Source organism: Papilio xuthus, unplaced genomic scaffold, assembly GCF_000836235.2.
Source record: "Papilio xuthus unplaced genomic scaffold, Pxut_1.1 DF826945.1, whole genome shotgun sequence".
Classification (NCBI taxonomy): Eukaryota; Metazoa; Arthropoda; class Insecta; order Lepidoptera; family Papilionidae; genus Papilio; species Papilio xuthus.
The window spans coordinates 1,220,045-1,238,941 of NW_013531704.1; the positions used below are offsets into that span (position 1 = coordinate 1,220,045).

Here is an 18,897-nt window from a genome sequence, read left to right on the forward strand (position 1 = left end):
GAAAAAAAAAAGAAATAACACAATGGTCAAATCTATATTATTTACAGTTCCAATCAAAACTAGGAAGTTAAAAACTTCTATTTCAATTAAATAATAACTACCATCTTTCAACTGCATTAACTAATATTAGATGAGGTCGTGTCTAAGCGCAAGTTTAGTCTTCATTAAAAAAAGTTAAAGGTGTTTAAGACCCACCAGTACACCAGTTTATTTGATAAATGATTTGACTGGTGATTATTACATTAGGAACTCTAATGACATGAACAGTGTGGTATTTGATTTTTAAAAAATACTCGCTGTGTGTGGATAAATGAGACGTAGGTAAGACAAAATATTAGTTAAAGTCACAATTAGAAAACAAAAGTATTGGCCTACCTAAAAATGCGAAAATTTTAATAACGACAACTAGGATAATTAAAAATTAAAGATTTTTTTTGTGTCTGGTTGTTTCTGCACTTTGTTATAATATAATTAACAAGATTTAAATACGTCACAAAATTACTTTTAGTTTCAATACGACATTGATACGACAAACCTCACATCCATGTAGAAATACGTTCTGCGTAAATGTAAAGAATATTCTATAATACATGTAATAATATTGCACAATACGATTTCAAATAATGTAAGTCATCGTGTTTGTTTATAAATAAACAATGCGATAGATGCATGCATAAAAACAAGGAAAACAATATAAGTACTACGATGACTTTGCCAAGAACGGAACGTAATAAATTGTTTGCGACCTGTCATAACAATTGTGAAGTTAGTTTTGGTGAAGTGAAGTTCGTGCAAGTGTTGTTATGATGGCTCTGAGATCTGTGATATCCTCTAAAATACCAATGGTGATTATTCTTGGTGCAACAGGAACTGGGAAAACGAAACTAAGCTTGGAATTAGCACAAAAGTTTGAAACAGAAATTATTAGTGCTGATTCAATGCAGGTTTGTATCCTAACCTCAAATGTGTTTTTCACGTGAAGTTCAGTAGTAATTTCTATTCGATAGTACAATTTTTATCGATCGTTGGTAATCTATGCTTTGTTTTTGACTAAATTAATGTTATTTGATAATTTTTAGCCCTGAAAGTTATATAAAAAAGGATTTTATAACCTAAGAAAATGTGGATTGCCTTTTAAGTTGTTAACATATGGGAACAAATCTTTTGCTTAACAAGATTGTTTAAAAATGACAAACAAAACTACAAAAGTAATATACAAAGTCTGTTAAAGAAAATGTGATATAATATATATTACATACTTATATCTAAAAGATGGTACTCTCAATTGCACAGCGTTGCAGGAACCAAAAACTACTTGTCTTCAAATAATTTAACAGAGGATACTAATATGCTTAGTTGATAGTAAATGGTGATTGATTACAAAATCTAAATTTTTAGGTAAGAAAACAAACATATTTAAAATATTTTGAGTGAATGTTATTCATGAATTGAATTAACAAATATAGCCGTAAATATGTGTCAAGAAGATACATCGTCAGAAGGGAAAGGACTAATGAGTAAGGTCTAACAATATATATTAAAAATGTCCTTTCTAATAAGAATACTTTTCATCCAGAAGTACTATGTCTAGTATGGATAGTAGGAGGTTGTTTAAAGCGGAATGAGGAGTTCATACTGTAGAAACCATGCGGGTAGGCCTTTCTTTCTGTAATAAATCATCATCTCCCTGGCATTATCCAACTGACATGGGTTCTGTGCAGAAAGATGTAAAACCTCAATGTTTTGGCTTAGTATTTTTACAAGCTCAATATTTATAAATTACTTCTAAAAATATGTGAATTATAAATACAAATAAACATAAGTAATTAAACATTAAAAATTGAATATAACTTCAAGTTCTTGCCGCTTAGAATTGTTTATGTACATAAATAAAAAATAGTGTTTGCATGCTTGTATTCATTTTTAACCCGCTGTAATGATCTTGAATAAATTTTATAGGATACTCTGAAGATGCTTGAATATATTTGTACCTAAATAATTAAAAAATATAAAAGTAATTGTTGTCAATATAAGTATATTGTTATATTACTAACATTACTTATTACTTTACTTTTACTATTATAATATTATGGAAGCGAATGTTTAGATGGATCAATAGATGGATGTTTGTTTGAAGATATCTCCGGAAACAGCTGAACGGATCTTGATGAAATTTGGCATAAATGTAGAACATAATCTGAAATAACACATATGCTACTTATTTTTTAGTCCCGTGCAGCTGGAGTCAAATATATTTTTTGGACTTCATCCATAAAGCCAGTTCTTTAGAGCACTTTTCATGTCTTTGCTTTTTCATAGATAATGTGAGTGTTGATAATACAGCGAAACCCCATAATTATGATTTCATCCATAATATGTTTTAAAGTAGGCTACCACATTATTTGTGCTTGAATGTACTGCAGACCTTCCATATTTTAGATGAATTGAACGGAGAGAATATTATAAAGGCAAATAAAGTAAGAGCTGTTTACAACAATAATTAGAATTGATTAGGACATTGGAGCATCAGTGGCTCAGGGGTTAAGCAGATGACTTGTAATCTGCAGGTCCTGGATTTGAATCCTGCTATGTATCACTATGTTTTTTGATTTTCAGTAGGCTCCGAACCTCATGATGATCACAACAAATATTAAGTTAATGACAAAAGTTAAATCTTATAAGAATTTTTATGTAGTACATAAATAAATGAGTCAATGAAAACATTTTTAGGACACAAGGATTTTTTTAGGTTACACAGCTGAAGAACTGGGACGCATATAAATCTTTATGAAAGAATTTCACTTGCACTCCGGCCGAGTTTGTCTACTTTTTATTATATAACACCGCATCGTGGGATGGCTAGCAGCCTTCAGTTGGGTAGCTAATACTATAGTATATCCTAAATGTGCAGATAAAACTCTCCAGAGCTTGAAAACAACAATAAATTATGGTGTGAATAAACACAGGTGCATTTTTTAGGCCAAACGGCTTCTTACAAGACCTTGGAAATTGTTAAGAGATATTTTGGAGTACTCGAGTGCTGACGTATATGTTTGGATTGCATATGCTTTTGCATCCGGCCAAGTATTTTAACAAAACGTTACAGAAATGAATATATCTGCAAAACATTTCTAATTAGAATTAGTTTAAAAGGTATCTTAGTATGAACGAATATTTCAATGATGTTTTTTTGGATTTTAAAGGAGATTTATAAAATTGCTAAACTGTGATAACTAATTTTAGTAATTAACCTACTAAGCGAAGTTCATAAATTCAAAACATATCTTCGCCTTGTCATTTTGACTATCCTAATTTTATAATTTAGCTACAACCTTTTATGTGAAACTTAGGTAATTTTATTAAAACTTGTTTAGGGTTGGGTTTTCATAATAAACATGAGTAGCGAATTATTCTAGTCACTCTTCTATAAATAAATGTCATTAAGCAAATTGAGTTAGTGAACTGGAGTGGCAATTAGTGTTACATTTGAGACGTGTGTCCGGAAAGCTGTTTGGAACGATTCCAGCCGCTGGCCAGTTTCGATGTTTCGCTTCCCATACTTTCCCGCAATTTCTAGTCATATTGTAAAATCAACTTTCGCTTTTTCTTTGCTAAGATCTTCTGATTGCTATAATATCTTATAATGTGATTATAGTTCCCACATAGTTCATTACGACAAATACGCCCTTTTACGCTATACCACGCAACGAAGATTTTTAAGTTACGACCCAAAAAAATATGTCGTATTACATTCAGTTATTTTTTGGGTTTTGATAAAAATCAGTATACTGTTCATATTATGTGATTCTTGCTTACAATTCTTATTGGAATATAGTTAACAAGTTTGATAGACACGTTCGCCTTGCACACCGTAACACAAACCATGGTATACTCGTATCAGAGGACGATCCGATTAGAGCAACGGTGCAAATGCGGCGAGACGCTTTTCCAAATTTACATCACTTAAAATTGTCGCATTAACACATATGCGTTACTTTTGTATCGTGCGTATATTGTTTTTGTTAATGTTTAGTGTTTTGTTTGTTAGGGTTCACTATTATAATAGACACTGTTGGTAAGTATAGTATTTTTTAAATATCTGGGCAGCTCAAGGTCATCGATGCGCTGCGCAGTACCCTTCTACGCTACAAGTCCTTTACACCTAAAATGTGTTCTGCGAATCTCGCACGAAGTTACGAGCTGCCAAGATATCGGACAACTAGTGTAATAAATACTCTGTCAGGTGCTTTATTACTTAGTTATTTACTTTACTAATAGGTTATAGAATTTGTCAAATGTACCAATAAGATTTGAATAAAATTCAGATTAAAAACCACTTTACGTATAAACACGTAGTATTTAGTATAATATTTATTGTATAGTTTAATCTGTATATTGCGCATGTACTTGACGAATTGGGCAGGCGGCGGTCGTGTTTGCATTCCGTCGAGTTCGTCGTCTCGTTCAAGGCCGGGTGCTGTGCCACCCCGCGGCGCCTCCGCTGCCAAACTTGGTGCGCGTTCTCCGACCGGACTGTACCTCCGCCACATACCTTCGGACCGTACATCAGATATACCTTCGGAATACCACCGGACCATCTTGCACATATTATCCGTCGAATTTGGCGGCCCACGATCAACTTCGCCTCGGTACACCTTAAATTGTGTTCTGCGCAGCGACTTAGCCGCCAAGATTCAAGTTCTAGCAAATCCAGACCTACTAATGTTTACAAACAAATCTGTCAACTAGTTATAATTTGTGTCGCAATAGATTTCCGTAAACATATTCGACCTTTGTGGTAGGTGTGATTGTTTAATAAATATTAAATTAACTATTTATTTCAATAGTTTCTATATATTATAGAAGAAGATGTTAAATGATAAGCCTTTAAGAGAAACTTACTCTGCGATTATTACAAGATTTGGCTCCGGAAGCACAGGTAACCTAGTACAAGAGCCAAGGCTTAAAGATTTTATTTAATTAATAATAATAATAATAAAATAGGACTTTCACAGTCATTTACTAATTACTAAGGAGTCTTAAAGTGTAGCTTTAGTGAGAGAAATTAATATTTGTTAGAAATGTAAAACTTTGTTTCGTAGTCATAAAGATGCAACAATGTATAATTTAATATCTTGGTACTTAATATTTAAAATCAATCAATAAAACACATAAATAAAACATGCAAATATCTTCATTTTCGATAATAAAGGGGTCAAATCCGGTTTGTTACCGTTGTAGACGTCGTAACTAATAGAGTGTGGTCATTTGATAGCAATCGACATAGTTACTAAGATTACTATGATTGATAAATATTGCTTCGCGATGAAAAAAAACTAACATGTACCGGCTTTTAAACATGCCTTTTTCCTTACTGTATGAACCGGTGAAGTTTTTATAGTGTCATTGGGCGTAGGTATAAAATGTCTCCAGTTTCAAGATGAAGATATTTGAAACTTATAAGAGCATCTACCAGATATGTATTTATTTGCCTATATTTTGGCACTTACTTTACAAAATAAACAAAAATAGCCTCAAGAAGGGAGAGAAAATCGCTCTTTAGACGAAAAGCATATATGAGAAGTAATAGCGTAGCCAGAATTAAAAAAAGTACGAGTATATTAATATGAAAGCAGTTGGAAGAAAGTACTCATGCAACAGTGTAAATCAATTTATAGATTGTCCCAAATAAGTCTAATCAGTTTAAGAGTAATTTGTAGCCACTGCTGTTCACTCTTTTATCCAGTTCATGACTAATTCGAATATTTTTACAATGGATAATCCAATAGCAATTCACAAATACCCATTCAATAATTCTATAAGGCGTTTTACGATCCAACTTTTGTCAGTTGTGCTTAAGTTCTGTGAATTGGCAACAGGTTTTAACACAAAATTTTCCTCAAACGAAAAATGCAATGGATTTTTGACTGTTTGATATTAAGACTATGTATATGTGTCTACAAGAAGATGAAAATAATTTCAAACTGTGTCAACAAAAGTTAACCTAATGTAAACAAGAGATTAATCTTGAATTAACCTAAAACAATTTTTAAAAATTGACCGTTAAATCTTGCGTATGAAATCAAGTCAAACTGGATATGAATTGGTTTCCAAAATAAAGTATAACATTTACGAGTCATCCAGTATTAGTATAATTAGGAGTTACAGTGTTGCTTTGCAGGTGTGCTAAGATCATGCCTATGATAGCTCATATAAAAACCAGTGTTCTGTAATAAATAGCCGAGTGCAATGACCTCGCACCCACTTGCTCGTATTAAAACATACTAAAACGTTTATTAGACTATAAAACTCTTTTACTTCGCGAAACTATGAATATCATAATATGAACCTGCCTGGCTGCTTATCTATATTATTTCGATGAAAAAATGGCTGCAGACGTGGTATTTTCCATTATTTTAATTACTGACCTGAATTTATTTATATTATATAGTTTTGGGACCAGAAAAAAGTATGGAATGACTGTGTGAAAGAGGATATGCGTAGGAAGGGTGAAGTTTCGGATATGACGACTGATAAACATGTATGGAGGAGTAGTACATACTGTTCCGACCCTCAATAAGGGTAAGGGCAGGTTGATGATGAGTTTTGGGACCAGAAATCTTATATCAGTACTCCATCACTTTAAGATGTACAAATCGACCAACTCGTACAAACGTACTTATAATTGTTGATTTAATATGAAAAATCTACATAAAGGGACTGCAAAGTTAACCACTAAACGACTGAAATGCGGAAATTCTACTAAGAGCTTCCACGTTTACCTTATTCGAGGCAGTCGTATATTAAATTATTATGCAATAGCACCTTTATTATTGATGTCATGTCTCGTTTCAATCTTTTTCTACACCTACAATACAATATATTGTCATCAGAGTATTGACAGTGGAGAGAAAGCGGAGCAGTGCGGGAGATACATTCATAACAAGCACTACTATGTGTGTAGCACATGTAATGCGAATGAGATCACAGCTACGCCCATTCTTAACTGATCCTGCGTCTGTATGATTCATTGCCTTCTGCCTCGCCCGCGCCCGGTCGCCGGCCATCGTTAAAAACCAGCTGTACTGTCATTTCTGATTAGACGGGTAGGCGTTAATCTGTTTAATGTAGATTAAAAATGTATATTCAAAGACAGATGCTTCGTTAGTTGATGACAAATGCCAACTATGTTACAAACTTTGGTACAGGAAATTGTACAATTCCACACACAAAACTCTACCTCTCCACTGCGATTTACGTCTTGATACAATGGATGATTCAGTCTGTAGCAATAATAGCATGTAGTAAAATCTGAATTTGTAAGTAAATAGTCTTCTTAGTATAAATTTTTAATGTCTTATCATAGACGCAATATCAAGATATTAGGTACTAGCAAATTTATTCGATGCACCCTATATTACATTATCAATATAAGTCAATAAGGTTTCTTTATATATGGAGAGGTAATTAAAATGAAAATAGACGAAGGATTGAACGACCTAAATTAAAATGAGGTCACCCACCTCAGTTGAGAAAGATGTACTTGCCAAGACAGACATGTGCCCAGTACTAATGCTAATTATGTATACACGCTCTAGTCTAAAGACAGGTTACTGACACTAGTCTTTTTGCCAGAAAGTTCCTATACGGTAGAAGATTTTAACAGACCTTGTGGGTGGGAATCGGGGGCGATAGTTTTTTGTAATACTGGGCGACGAATGATTTGGTTAATAACTAGTGTAGCTGACTGCCACTTTCTTTTGTCTCCGACAACTGAATAAGTTTCTTTCTTCAGCTTTTTAGATTAACTGTAACACTGCACTTTCAAAGAGTAATTTTATTTATAGATTAAAGTCCATTAGATTGTAGCATTTGTTAATAAAATCATTATTGGTTCACAAATATTTTGGATAGCTTAAATCACATTTTTGTCTGTCAGTAGGGCAGACGTCTATTTAAATTTGAGCCAAATTCTTCAGGTTTGATAGTGCATATTAGGATTGCGGGTTTGCCATTATTGTCTTCGGGTTAGAAACAAGTCCCTAGATATTTGTGTCATCGTCCGCTAATAATCAAGGATGGATGTCGTTTCTTTCATCGCCGGGGATTAAAGGTGGATTACTGACTGATCGTAATTTGTTTTTTTGGTTGCAGCGTTCTGGTCTTGGTTTTTAAAAAGTTGCCAGCCCTAGCAATTGATCCATTGCAAGATATTTAGGCCAGGAAGTAGTAGGAGCGGATTGGCCAACGATATCTGCCCACATTTACCGTGACTCAGTCGTTGCATAGAAAAGTTTATAACTATTATTGTTCTTTTGTTCTCGCATCTGGGTTATGGGATATTTTGTTTTTATTTTATTTTATATTTTGTCCGTGCCTTTTCCCGTTCCTTTCATAATTCTACGCTGTATTTTTACTATTTGTTTCGGCACGTAAATAGGAATTATAGGTGATGATAAATATACTTATAATACTATTACGAAGTATCCATTAAGCTACGTTATTTACTAACGATATTTTTTAATCATTTGCTATTTAATTAGTCATTTCTCGTCAGTTCATATATTGACAAAGTTAAGAATCGTAGACGTTACTACAAAGCTTAAGTGAAAGCGACAAAGATGTGTGTATTAGATTCAATACGACATAACTTCGGTCGATGTTGTAATAATTACCCTTCGATAATTGGAGTATATTTCCAACGTATTATAATGCTATGATATATACGTCTTTGTACGCTTGACCCCTGCTGTAAGTAATTCTATTTTCAAATGAATGAAATGACGCACTTCTTAAAAATATTACTACATAAATGACTGACGGTTCAATACGTATTATATGACGATAGTCTGCTGTTTAATTATGTCTTTACTATGATCATATACAAATATCAAGTTTAACACATTCGGTACGTACTCGTCGTACGAGTTCACTTTGATATATGAAAGACGTAGTGGCATTTAAAGTGTTAAATTAACATTTTCGTATAAGACATTGATTTCGAGATGAATTTCTTTGCCTTTGACTAAACGTCACGTTTTAAACATGTAGCTTTAACCGTGAATTAAATGCTAAAATATTAATGAGACTTATCTCTCTTTCATCATCATCAGCTCACTATACGTCCCCACCGAGGGGCTCGGAACCTACCCTAACGGGTGATTAGGTCATAGTCAACCACGCTGGCCAAGTGCGGGTTGGTTGACTTCACACATATCTTTGAATTTCTTCTCAGATATGTGCAGGTTGCATCACGATGTTTTCCTTCACCGTAAGAACGTCGGATAAATGTACATATGTAAATCGGAAATCGAAAAACACATTGGTACATGGCGGGATTCGAACCCGGGACCTGGAGATTGCAAGTAAAGTGCTTTACGCCTGAGCCACCGCCGCACTATCTCTCAAAAGTAAAATTCTATAGGCATTTATGTACAAATAAGTTAACAATGGTTTAATTTTTTTGTCATTGAAAACTGAATACAAGAATAATTAATATCTGACACAAATCGTTTTGCAATCGAGTAATAATGAACGTTTTGTTTTTGTCCATTTACTACGAGAACTATTGTAATTGCTAGCAATATATTCAGTTATCGCGTGTTAACTGTCTTATGTTATTCCTTATTCGATTCGATTAACATAATCGATCACCAAAATCGATACAACATCGATACGTGAGTTGACAGACAAATATCGCGATCCAATTTTGATTGTTGACGATTAATAATTCACTGTCGACATAATTTATGTACACGTAACGAGTTCAATGATTTGAATATTAATGAAATTAACTTTGAAGGATTTCATGTGGAATTTTTTTTATGACAACACATTGTGTTAAGGTCGAGGTTTTTGGAATAATGGTACTAAATATGTGAAAAAATATATTGACCTACTGACGGCTTGGTTGAACATCTTGTTAATTTAAACTTTTAAATATCTGGTTTTTAAAAACCAAAATCTTTGCATTGAACATATTGTTATCCATGCCATCATCTGTGTCAAAACAGTGATACCAATATGGGGCTTTTAGTCTCAGTAACCCACAGTAAGTTTATGAATAATGCATTAATTAAAATTCGATGTTTAATTATTAACTTTATAAGAAATCTTCACATGTCTAAAACAAACTTATTACAAATTGTCTTTAAAAGATTTAAAAGAAATTTATATTATCTGTATATCGTCTTTTGAAGATTTTGTCAAAATTAAAAAAAAAACATACTAAAACAAATTCAAAATTGTCTATTTTTATGGTAACCCCCAAATATAACGAACATGGAATATTTATATGTCAAATGGTTAATTACAAAAGGTTTTCATTTAATTAACAATACAATTTAACCTTGATTGTGTCAGTAACAATCGCTGTAACTGAAAATTAACCTTCAAACCAATAAGGACGGGGCGCAGTTCAATGTATTTACTTTACATAATGTATATAACAAGTTACGCAACACAATTTACACATATCTGTACTGTTCGCAGTTTCCATTAGGCTAAATCTTATATATAAAATTCTCGTATCTCAATTTTCGTTCCCATACTCTTCCGAAACTGCTTGACCGATTCTCATGAAATTTTGTGAGCATATTGAGTAGGTCTGAGAGTCGACCAGGCCAACATCTATTCTTAATCCCCCGGGGACGGAGTCGCGGGCGACAGCTTAGTGTATATAAAAAACATAACTAACTTCATTTAATCTTAAAAAAATCTGTTAATGGTTTTGTAAATTCAAACTACTCGTAATAAAGAATATACATAATATGAAATTTATTGGCCATTTAAGCATCCCAAAGCTTCGAAATAAGTGCAAGCAAAGTCACGATTACTAGTTAAAAAATTACTTTTCTGTATATTCGAACTGACAGATTCCTTGTCTTTAAAAAAATTAAGTGATCTTTAAGAATTTCCCTTAGTGACCAATTAACAACTGTGAGTTCGTTAGAGGGTATTATGTCACTTAGCGACGGTCATCGTAGTTCACACGGCGGAATATTTCGCGCGCTACGTGTGACGTCACACGCCACTGACCTACCGAGGCCAAAACTCAAAGTGTTAATATTGCGCCTCATTTTGCACAGCCGTTGATCTTTGTTTGTATAGTTTTTGTATTACCAATCGAACTATCGTCTGTCGTCTGAGCAATATCATGAAATAGTTTAAAAAGTCGCAGATATTTGGAAGATTTTCTGATGAATGGGAAAGTAGACATCCTTCTAGGATTTAATCTTACTAATATTATCTTACTTCTTACTTCTTACTAATAATATAAATGCGAATGTTTAGATGGATGTTTGTTTGAAAGTATCTCCAGAACGGCTGAACGGATCTCTATGAAATTTGGCATACATATAGAACATAGTCTGGATGAACACATAGGTTACTAATTATGTTTTTTTCTTAATTCCGCGCGGACGTAGTCGCGAGCGACAGCTTGTTATAGGATAAAGAAAGAAATAATTGCAAATTGTTTGTTATTTATTAAGTTAACAGGGAATAGTGCCTCTTATAAATACTGTAATAGTTTTAAACTTTTTTTATGCTTTTTTTAATTATTGTTTTAACGCATCTTGGTAACCAATTAGAAGCTATTGTATTTGATTTTATCTGTTTTATAAACATGTTTTTAGTTAGAAAATCGCTGAGCTTGGGTACTTATGGTTTTTTCTAGAGAAGTTGGTAGAACCTATACTAATATTAAGCGGAAGAGTTTGTTTGTTTAAACTCGCTTATCTCAGGAACTACTCGTCCGATTTGAAAAATTCTTATTTTGTTGGATATTCCATTTATAGAGGAATATTTTAGACTTTATAACATTATGCTGCGACCAATAGTTTACTTTTAATTCTGCGCGGAAGCAGTCGCGGGTGACAGCTAGTTAGTTATAACTGGCATATATTTTTTGATAGTTATCGCTTGGTGCGATTTTATGCGAATATAAATTTGGATGGCGGTAAAATTGATAATTTTACGGTGATTCCTTTCAATGTTTCGGCGAATTAACGAATTCCTTTTAAAATGTAGTGTAAAAAACTTGAGTGAATTTCATGGTATAAGTTTTAATACTATAAAAAAACAGAGTTTGGTATTTACGCAAAACGTATTTATTACAAACTAGCTGTCGCCCGTGACTGCATTCACGTGGAATTTAAAAACATACTTAGTGGCCTATGTGTTCTTCTAGACTATGTTCTATATGTATGCCAAATTACATCGAGGTCCGTCCATCCGTTCAGGAGATACCTTCAAACAAACATCCATCCATCCAAACATTCGCATTTATAATATTAGTAAGATGAGTTTTTAATTTTTACTAAACCAAACCTAACTTAATGGGGATGAAAAATATAATAATATAAAAAATAACAATAATATCTGTTTTATTTTTTTATTTTACCGTAACGTAATAAATTAGTTACAAACAACTTAATTACTGGATTAAAAGTCGACTTGTAAAAGTTTGCATCGTTTTGTTTGTATCTTCAAAGAGTTTTTAACCAGCAAAATGTTATCTTCCTACAGGCTTTTTGATGTTATATGTTCGCGCGTTTCATATCTTCTCCGTTGAAATGTGTATAATCGCATCAATGGAACCAGACAAAGACATATTTATCATTTGTCTATATTTATATGATTTTATTGCATTTTTTAGTTTTGTTTTTTATTATAAAAAATGTGCAGCTCTTACATTGAAAGTTCATGCAAGAGTCAAGGTAACTTTTTTAAATATTATTGCGTTATGACTCCATGAAAAGTACTATTTTTATGCAATAGATATGTGCCATTGTATCTTTTTCACTAAAAAAGCTGATAGCAGAAAAGTAACGTACTAGGTGATGCCCGCGACTCTGTCCGCGCGGAATAAAAAAATAATAATTAGTAGCCTATGTATTCTTCCAGGCTATGTTCTCTGTGCCACAGTATTATCAGCAACGCAAAAAGATCGTGTGCGATATCTGATATTTTATCGAATTTACACTCCATTTTTATTAATATATTGCAGTGAACTAACCTAAAAATTTACTGACTGACAGTTATAGATTTAAATAGTAAATTGCTGGAATATTTCATTGCATATCTATAAAAAATATTCACTTAATACTACCATAGCTATTTTTTCCCAAAACATTTGTACAAAAAATTATTGCTCTATCTATGTTCAAAAGATGGGTCACGACACTATGCTTATAAACAAGTTTTGGTGCCGAAATCTTACGATTTTAAACGCAACTAACAAGCGCGTTTGAATTAAGTTTTGCTCTGTGTGATTCATTTCATTGGTGTATTAAATGCGTATATCAAAGCGAGTTAAAATGTATGAAGCCAGCAATCAGTTGAAACGGCGTGAAATACGATTCTTTTAATTATGTTAAAACGTCGCTTTTGATATTTAAACTGGCGACCTGAAAACGTCAGCTTGTACCGTCCTGTTGCGTTTATTTTATTGTTTGAACATAGTTTATTACAATATTTTATAGCGATGCTAGCTGCCGCCTGCGACTTTGCGTGAAATCATACAGTAATATATTTCTATTTCAAATGTTATCTTATAAGGAAATTATGGTACGGAGAAGTGGATTCAGCGGAGGAGAGACCGCATAGGAAGAAGAAATTTCATCTTTCTGTGCGTCCTCTCTTCTGCAGAATTATGGTAGGCAATTCATTTGCAATTGTGGATGGTGGAATTTAGGAGGCCACTTGCTCGTTTGCTACCTCATGACTTGACTTGACTTAAAGTTCTATGTCCCCATAGTGGGATAGAGGGCGTCCACAGTGCGCCGCCAGTTCGCTCTATCTTGGGCTCTGCGTCTACCTTATAATATTAAAAAAAAATTATATGCAGAATCTAATTACAGCTTAAAGCTCACCAACAAATAAATCTAAACGAAGAATAGTCTTTTATTACGATAAGTATAATCTTATATATAAAATTCTCGTGTCACAATTTTCGTTCCCATACCCCTCCGAAACGGCTTGACCGATTCTCATCAAATTTTGTGAGCATATTGAGTAGGTCTGAGAATCGGCCAACATCTATTTTTAATCCCGCGCGGACGGAGTCGCGGGCGACAGCTAGTTTTGTATAAAATTAACAATTAATTGTATAAATGCTTGTTTATGTTACAATTTTCAGGAAAAATCCTTTATATATTAAACATTGTGTATATGAAAACCGCAAACCGCAGACATGAACAGTTCGTAATTGCTTTTTATAACTTAATCTATGTAAATAAAATTAATGCTACATTTTTGTTTCCCCCTCACATATTCCTAAACAACTGGAAAGATTTTAATGAAACTTAGGATGCCCTGAGAACGCCAGCAAAGTTTTGCGCTGTAAGAAATCAAAAAAAGAAAAAAAGAATCGTCATTCGTTCAATGAAATTTATTACACCTTAGACTTGCTTAAAACTTGGTGGGCGTAACAATGAAATAGTCATCTATAGTTTTTTTAAAGTAGGTCTGATATAAACAAAGTACGGATTTACGGCGTATTTGAGTGGGCCGTTCTGGTCGTTCGCGTGGTCGCGTAGTCGAAAGTGAAATTGACTCGGCTGACCCGGCATTGTGGGGATTGGGTCGACCTTGGTGGGTCATCGTAACATCGTAACGCTCATGGGGATTGTAAACAAATTATGGTGTTATACCGTTGTTTAAACTGTAACATGGTGGCCTATAAAAACTTTATGCTAGGTTGAGTTGTTTTTGGTTATTTAATTTTACTTTTCATTCGTATACTATTTAATATTGTGGTTAGGATAAACTGACCTATTTTGTAACGTAGCATTAAGTTTTTTTTAGAAATAATATACTTTGGTTCGCCCCAAAAATGTCATAAATTAACATAACTATAGGTTTCTATTGTCAAAACAGTCTAAAATAAACATATCGTCATCTCACTCTTTCTCTTAGCAAAACTGCGATAACAATATGTTTTTGCATATTTGTTTTGGCAGTGGGAACTCACGTTTACTATACTCGATGCTACGATACGATAATGGAAATATTGTCCGTAATTCGAGGCGGGAATTGCTTAGTGTTTGAAGTAAATATTTTTATAAAACCAATACTGTGAATGTTAAACCTATTGTTGCTTGTACTTATATCTTCCTTCTCTTTCTAATATACAGAATATAAGGTGAATGGTTAGTTAATAATAAAGAATGAAACCGTAAGAAACAAGAAATAATTACTACTTTCTTGCACACATGTTGCATATTATAAACGTATATAATTACCATTTGTATTGTAAATAAATGAAACACATTTTTAAATATGCAATTCATTGTAAACATAAACAATACACTGTTTACATCTAAGTGAAGGCGGAATAGATCTGCAGTTGTGTGACGTCATTACACTAGACAGACATGGTGTTAACATTTCGGCTGCTTGTTGCCGTGCAAATTATTGGCCTCACGTCATGGCCTAGGCTAAGCCAACGACCCGACAAGGTCAAAATGGCCGTTTACGACGCTGTTACATGTTTTATTAAGCCGGTGTGACGCTAGTGTTTTTTTTTAATTCGAAGGCTAACTTCCAGGTTCCAGCTTGGTTGTATATAAATAAAAATAGATTGAATTCGATTGTTGGTGCTTTATTTGTTTGATTATAAAGTTACTTAGATTGTTGATAATGTGATAAAACAAAAAAAAAACATAGTATTAGAATTGGGAGTTTGCACCAATGTTTTTCACAAAAATCAATTTATGTCTGTATTAATTTAAGATATTAACCATTTTAAAGGAGTATGGAGTATTTATAAATCTATATTCTTTAGGTTATCTACAATAGAGGAATTCATGTAAATCCTGCTCCTTATGTTCTGTCGAACAAAAATGAAACGTATAAAAAGAGCGTTAAAGTTTAAAATTCTTTAAACCGATCTAGTTTACCGTGTCACGTAAATTGTAGGGATGAGATGAGTAGCTAAAGATAAAAAAGATGTTGCGGGGGTTTATTAGGCGTGTAATTTGAAAACTTTCCCGTAAATCCTGTGAATTTGTGTGAATTAATGGCGAGAATGAAGCAACCCTAAAGGCATAATATCAGGTAAAAGACATCAAATGAAGTAAATCTTATTTTTATAATTACTGTTATATTTATTTAATTTATTTATATCTGAGAATAAGTCTCTTAGCATCTTCAAAATTATTATACTATATGCTGAATGATTTCAAGCATATAAAACTTGCGCCTATAAATTTTCGTTTTCCAGCCAAGATTCAGTTCTCTCAAATAATCAGTATTGAATGCTTTAAACGGCATATCCGTTGCAAATTGCACTGTGACGCTTTAGCTCAAATGCAACACTTTCAATTGAATGTGTTGCTCGAAATTGGTCCTTATCACGTTTGTTTTAAGTGCTCACTTGTACAAACGTGCGCAGTTAGCTCACGTGTCCAGCCACGTAGTGTGTAGAGTAATTGATTTCATTTCTTTCGATTTCGATAAAAATCGATGCGACATTGTTGCCACATTCCTAAGTCGTACGCGGAACTATGCAACTGATGCGGTGAAGGACGCATGTTACATTTCACCGTTATCGTTCGCTAGAATGTGTTACGATTCTAGTGCGTTTTTACGCACTCCAATGAAGTAGACGCATTTTCTCAATGACAGTACTGTTGCGTTGTAATTCCGTCGTTAAAATTGACATTTTATAGTTTGCTAGAGGGCAAGATGACGATGTTTAAAGGATTGGCAAACGCCTTTCCATTAATTTTTATAAATAAAAATGCTTCACATATATTCTTTGCACTAAATTGTAACAGCGAAATTCCACTGCCGTAACTCTAGCGTAAGCGAATATAGAGTTAATAATAACTCGACAATGGAAACCGGAAGTTAACTACATAGTACTGGGCCTTTAAAGTACTTACCCTTGTCACGATAAGAATTGACGTAAAGGTATATTTATTGTATTTCATTTTTTTATTTACGAACTTAACTTTCCAAGATATGGTCGAATCTTCTAAGTCTCCTTCCAAAACCGCTATGTTTATACAAAAATATATCGGCTGTGAAAACCCACGGTTAAATATCATACTATTAAGACAAATAGAACAAATAGGAACTTAATTTAATTGTGGCCATTTAAATAATACGATAATAAGATGCTGCATCTGTGTTATCTTTGCAAATAGTGTTTTTTATGTAATTTGTAAAAGTGCATAATATACCTAATATGTATTAAAATTTTGAAGTAAAAATAAAATTCGCAATGTGATAAATCTGTCGATCAGGTTGCGTCGTACGAGGTCGTTGATCTGGCGGTACTGCATTGCCGTAGCCCGTAGCGTAGCCGTAGCCCGTAGCCCGTAGTGCGTTGGGACGGCTACGTCACGTTTCGATCTCTTTATGGACTTTTTATGTATCTACGTGCTCCGATATTGGATGTCTTGTTTTGTGATTGTTGGTTTTCTTTCCTTTTGTATACTGTTTGTAGTAATATTTTTCAAATATTTCATTTAAGAATAGTCTCACTTGAACGTCACAAAAGTTGTTTACACTCTCGTTAACGAAAAAAAAACCGATTTTTTTCTATGTACTTATTTTACGTTCTATGTATTATTTCTTATACTTATTTATTTTTAGTTAAAGCCTAGTTATAAATGTAAGCTGGATTTACATATAAATATGTTTGTAGGTATGTTGTTTACATATTACCGAAAACAAAACACCGTCGCGGCCGCACTAGCGACAAATTTTATTCATGGAACCCCCGAATGGATAGCGTGTTGGCTTTTTTATGCATTATTATTGGAAATGGTACCATTTGGGGCTAAGGGCAGGCGGTGTCACAGTGTATTGCGTTGCTAGGATGGCATTGTTTGGTCGGTCCACGTTGCCGGCTGTAAGAGGGACGGTTATGGTAATTCATTCAAATGTTTTGCCCTCGTTTTGATTTCTGTGTTATGATATGTATAATATATAGCTATACTAGTGTTCGCCCGCGAATCCGTACGCGTGGAAGTAGTCTAAGTGTAGCCGTTCTAACATACATTAATCCATACGTCCAAACTTTAACATTTATAATATTGGTAAAATCTATACTTTGAAACTCCTAAAGAATTTCATCATCAACCTGCCCTTATCCCTTCGGAGGGTCAGCACAGTATGTACTGAATCTGAAAGATAAATATTCCCAGAAATCTAACAGAATTTATTGGTATTGAAATATATACTTGTTATGTTGTTAGTTCTTCTTTAGATGAATAACAATGTTTAAAGACGATGGAATATGTAAGGATGGAAGAGCGTTAGGATTAAGATGAATTTTGGAATATTATGTTATATAATAAAAAGATAAAATGAAAATATTAAATAGAATTATTAGAAATAAGGAGAAAAGCACGCACTGTTACAAGAATATATTTACAACTAATGGTTTAAAAATAGAGAAAAAGGAAGAAAAAAAAAATAAAGTTCTAAATTCAAAAATATAACAATTATGAATAAAAAAGTGTAAAAAGTTCCGTATCTGTCGGCAACAATGTTCTTGTGTGAGTTTCGACAGTTTAAAGAATTAAAAATATGAAATAACAACAACCAAAATAAGATAATGAATTAAATATTCGATATTTACGAAGTGTTTTTGTGATAAAACTGTACAAAAGTTTCCTAGAATTGCATTTGTAAACAAGTCAAATTTTTAGACGCAATAAACGTCGTATTTGTTGTCGAACATGAGGTAATGCTGATATTATCTATTATTATTGTAAACATAATACATACACAGGTAAAAGAGATATTTAATTCAAGGAATGTTATCTTGTTTACCTAAAACGAATTTAAAAATAGTGATTGCAACTAATTTACCAAAGCAAAGTACAATAGAAAAGTGTGTATTATATATAAATATTATCTTACTTTAGTAATATTATACAT

At 33.1% G+C, this 18,897-nt stretch overlaps 1 protein-coding gene across 1 annotated transcript in view; it reads left to right on the forward strand.

Annotated features, from left to right (window-relative positions):
* Positions 1-775: 775 nt before the first annotated feature.
* LOC106121516 (tRNA dimethylallyltransferase, mitochondrial) overlaps positions 776-18,897 on the forward strand; it is a 140,434-nt gene continuing 122,312 nt past the window's right edge. Inside the window, exon 1 of the mRNA XM_013317209.1 lies at positions 776-944. Within this exon, the coding sequence (XP_013172663.1) occupies positions 804-944 (141 nt within the window). The 5' untranslated portion in view covers positions 776-803. The remainder of the gene's footprint in view (positions 945-18,897) is intronic.